The 5,129-nt window shown below is 26.5% G+C and overlaps 1 protein-coding gene across 1 annotated transcript in view; it reads left to right on the forward strand.

The window, feature by feature from the left end:
- The first annotated feature begins 3,871 nt into the window (after positions 1-3,871).
- LOC101506674 (protein MICROTUBULE BINDING PROTEIN 2C) overlaps positions 3,872-5,129 on the forward strand; it is a 3,265-nt gene continuing 2,007 nt past the window's right edge. Inside the window, exons 1-3 of the mRNA XM_073370695.1 lie at positions 3,872-4,186; positions 4,339-4,422; positions 5,109-5,129. The exon at positions 5,109-5,129 is cut by the window's right edge and continues 324 nt beyond it. Of these exons, the coding sequence (XP_073226796.1) occupies positions 4,022-4,186; positions 4,339-4,422; positions 5,109-5,129 (270 nt within the window). The 5' untranslated portion in view covers positions 3,872-4,021. The remainder of the gene's footprint in view (positions 4,187-4,338; positions 4,423-5,108) is intronic.

A 5,129-nucleotide genomic window follows, 5' to 3' on the forward strand; every position in this document is an offset into this window, starting at 1 on the left:
GTAGGGAATCCAGATCCTATTTGGACGAGGTTCTAACTTCTCTGTATTAGGTGGCTCAACTACAAAATCCCAATTTGGCACAAATAGCACCAAAGTCAAATTTCATTAATTAATGGCATTGAATTCAATAACCAAGACATGATCATAGTACTTAATAACCAAGACATGAGCATAGTACTTATATTTTTTTAAATAATAATAAAAAATATCTTTTTATTTGTATGTGTTGAAATAATTTAAATTTGTAGTTGTGATTATATAAATCTTTCTCGTAATTTTAGTAGTTTATTACCTTTTACTTGACAATTGTAAATTTTTGTTCCATCTCATAATTAGATACATAGTGAATCATCCGATAAAAAACAAGACAATTCATATTTCAAACTTTTAATTTTAAATAAAAATCAAATTTTACATAAAAATTTAATTTGTCTTGTCGTGATCAAAATGTTGTGTGTGATACTTGTGGTCACACTAGACTAGACCTAATCCTAGCAACCAGCTTCTCAATGTTGAATTCAATGGATGTGGGGCTAGGATATTTTTCCCTCCCAAAGTACAGAGAATTGTATAAAGTCTATCTCTTCATGGAGACAAAAACATATTCTCAATTAGTGAGTGAGAAAGGGGGAATATTGCAGGACTAGCTCCAACCTGATCAAGCACAGTTTTACCAAGTATAAACCAACATATGTATATGCTATTGAATTATTAATATGGTAATGCCAAAAAGAATTGATATGACCACAATTCATATGCATCTTATCACACAATGAAAGTGAAACATGGAGTACCAGAATTTTCGACATGTCACACACTACACAAAAGAAGTCCAGGGCAAAAGGATTTGAAATACTCTTTGTACTAGAATAATGACATTCTTCTTGATGTGACTTTCCACATTCCACCCTAAGAGTAAAAAGGTTTGGAATTTGCAATAGGTTACACATGAATTCTAATTCTTTGTGGTCATTGACTGCACACATTTACGCAGTCAGTGACTGTGTGACCATATAATCAAGATTGAACAGTTTGAATATCAAATTTGAAAATCTTTTGTTAAAAAAAAATCAAAATATGTTTGATATTTGGACCATTCAATAAACAATCAATTACCGTGTGAATGTTGTGTCATCAATGACTACAATAAAATACAAATTCATTACACATATATATCATTTATATGTTTTTGTTTGGTTGTTTATTAACTTCAACCATATATACATACGGTTTTCAAACAAGACTAACACCAAATAAACATATAATTTATTTGTACAACGTCGAGACCATATATATATAGTTAAAATGAGACTACATAATCAAACAAATAGTTGTAACTGAAAGAGATAGATATTGCGACTTCTCAATTCTCCATTTAACATTTACCATGTGTTGAACACAATAGACTTTATGTATTTTAGAATTTAGGTTCTCGTCTCTTATAAAAACAAAAAGAATTAAAGTTCTTGTTTGATTTTGCCTTCTAATAATTGGTCTCGGAACGATGTTCAATTTGATTAACAAAATTTATGTTTTACTTTTAGAAAAAAACTGTCTGTGTTTTTTCCTACAAATTCATTAATAATGTGCTCATAATTAAGAGTTTTTAAAAATTATTAATGATATAATTCATATCAAAATTATTTGAGCTATTTTTGATAAAATATATTACAAATAAAATTTTAATAATCTCAAACATCTAATAAAAAATGTCTATGTATAAAGGCAACAATAATATGGATAATGGATTAAAATTATTTGATAAATTCGAAACTAATTGAAATCTTCAAACAAATTCAATATCAAAACTTTTGTAATGAATTTTAATTCTTGATATAAATTTTTTAGTCAAAAATAATTCTTGATATATAAAATTTCAAAATTAGATTTATAATATTTATCATATTTTAAATAAATTTCACAATAATGTTTCCACATTAGTTCTAAATTCTTATCTAAGTCTTTCAATATTTGATTAAAATTTAAAAATATTCTCATGTGTAGTTCTAACTATCATACAAAAATACAATTTTAAGCATATGATTGAAAATGTAAAAAAGATGGCGTCCTAAAATATGGGCCCTGTTCGGTGTATAACATCAACAACACGCTGAAGACCAACCCAGAGATTATAGGTTGTTGGGCCACGTAGATCGAATTTCTACAACACAAAATTCAATAGGAAAATTTTACTCTATATCCACCAAATTATATTCATACCCTACTTTTTAATTAAAAAAAAAATCAATTTTACAGTTTTTTTTAAAAAAACTCAAACTTTAAAAATTTTGGAATATAAAGTTTGAATTTTTGAAAATATATTTGTTTTCAGAATTTATTTTCAAGTTTTTTAAACATATTAGTGATCTAGAAAACTCTAGCCGATGTCATTATTAGGGTAAATAATTTATTTTTATTGTCTATCTCTCGGAGTAGTAATATAACGTTAGGTTTTCATTGGGTATAAGATTTAGTGTCGATCCGGGATACTAGAAGAAAATGCTAGAAGTTTATACATACATCATAAATTCTTAATATATTCTATATGATTCAATCAACTTTATACATACATCATAATGTCATATTTGTTAAGTTATTGGTAAATTATATTCATACATCTAATTAAATTTTAAATTATTTGTAAATTTTACATGATATATTTTATAAAATTCAATCAAATGTACGTATTAAAAAGGTTTATAGATATAATACATACAGGTTATATGATTTATAATTATACTTGATCCTAATAATTTTTTTATTAGGATCCTTGAAACTAATCAAATAAGAAAATAAAGTGAAAGATATTGAAGATTGAAATATAAAGAAATGTGATTTTTAGAATTTGAAACATGAGAAATATAAGAGAAAAAAGATACTTTAACATTATTTGTATTCTCTATCTATTGTAGAACAAATATATATCAACTAAAAAAACAAATCATGTTTTTTTTAAATAAATAATATAATTTTTGATAGAAAGAGTCGCGATCTCTTTATTGTTTTAATTTTCTTAAACTATCAAAGCATAATGCTCGATCTAAAATGAAAATATAAAAAACTAAATAATAATAATAGTAAAAAAATTGATATATATCTAATTAAAAAATATATATTAATTTTTCAATTACTATTTTTTATTGAAACTTGTTTTAGACATTTTTCCTGATCATTATTTCTTAATAGCTATACCACTTTTTGCCATTTAGCTTATTTTCTTTTTATATTTATATTTATATTTATATTTATATTTATATTTATATTTATATTTATATTTATATTTAATGTGATATGTATATTTATTAAAAAATCACGCAGTAAAAATAAAATATTTAATATTATAGGTATAATTGAATTAACATTATACTATTTTTAAAGCATTAAATATTTTATTTTATTTGGACAGAATTTAAATGAATTTCTTTATCTTTGTGTTTTTTAAGAACTGTTTTCATATATTAAAGATGAGATGGAATAATATTTTGAACGATGAATATCTTTCAAGCACAAATTTTTGACAAAAAATTTCAAAGGCAATTGGAAGTGCTAATTTCAATTTGGATTACTAAGTAAAAGTATTTGACTTCACATTTACTAAAAAACATAACTAATTTTTTTTTTATCTTATAAAAAATATAAGCATTATAAAAATAATATTTGTAAGATTTTTTGTATGAAAAGAAAAGAGCGTAAAATAATAACTCTATGAAAAAAATAAAAAGAAACACCATAAAAACAATAATGAACCAATAATAGTTTAGTTGATTGATAGAATAGTAATGCGATGACTAAACTAGAGCAGTATCGATTCGGCCGAATGTTGAAGGGTTAAGTTAGTAATTTGGGAAAATTTAGAGAGTGATATGATATCCGTTGTTTATGAATATCGAAACCAAATGAGCCGTTTTCAAACTTTAATTTACTCTCTCTCTTTCTCTCTCTATCTCTCTATCTCTCTGTATCTCTCTGCAACTGATAAAGTCACCGTTCTACTCTTCTTCAACTGTCATAAACAACAACAATGCAGCATTTCGCAGACTTGCAAAACACTTCAGACTTCGCCGATCCAGATTCATGGCTTTCCACGCAATCCTCCGCCGCCGCCGCTTCCACACCTAATTCCAATTTAGATCGTGACCTCTTCAACGACCTTGTCGAAATTGTCCCTCTCGTTCAGTCCCTCATAGTAAGTCCACCAATTTTCTTCCAATTTCAAGGTTAAGAGGGAGAATAAGGGCCAAATTTTGACTTCACTTTTTTTTTTTTTTTTTTTTTTTTAATTTTTTATCACACTGGATATCTGATTTGTTAACTTTGATGTTTCATTTTTGAATTTAGGATCGTAAAGCCAACCGTTCGTTTACTCGTCGTGGTTCCGTGATCTACACCAAGACACCCACAAGAGAATCATTGTTAAAAAGGGTAAGAAGACACAACCAAAATTTACCCCTTTCTTTATTTCAGTTTTTTTTTTTTTGTTTCTTAAACTTTGTGTTATTAGTAGGGTTATATTAATCGTGCAAGGAGTTAAGAATTTACTTTCTTCTGATATAGTTTATAATCATGTGGCACTATATGGGATGGTTTGGAAGGATGCCCCGTATTTTTGGTCTGTGATACTGTGAAAAATTGTAGAACTAATTCATTTCCTTTTTAAGCATGGATAAAGTAAAATCTGCATTATGCATATTTCTATCATACCATATTAAATATTTTGTAGTGTTCCATAATCTCCTACAAGAGGGATTCGTCAAGGGGATATATTAATAGGTGGCAACAGTTATCTTTGGGAAACTCTATAGATGAGTTGATAAATGATAGTTATTCTTGTAAATGATATATATTTTGTGAGTGATGTAAATTTCTGTACATTGTGTTGTTTCTTCAAGCCATTGTTTTTAAATGACAATGGTTTAGTACTAGTGATATGTGGGCATTAAATATAATGTAGATTTTAATTTTTGCGTTTAGAGAAAGATATGGCTTCATTGTTAAATATAATATAGATTTCTCTTGTAATAACTTATAAATTTGGCGCGTACAGTGCTGTATGACTGATATTTTGTTTATTGTGATCACCATACTGAATTGTTTATGTACTCTGATAGGCGGATTCAAAAAGCAGGAAT

The sequence above is a fragment of the Cicer arietinum genome, chromosome 7, assembly GCF_000331145.2.
Source record: "Cicer arietinum cultivar CDC Frontier isolate Library 1 chromosome 7, Cicar.CDCFrontier_v2.0, whole genome shotgun sequence".
Lineage (NCBI taxonomy): Eukaryota > Viridiplantae > Streptophyta > Magnoliopsida > Fabales > Fabaceae > Cicer > Cicer arietinum.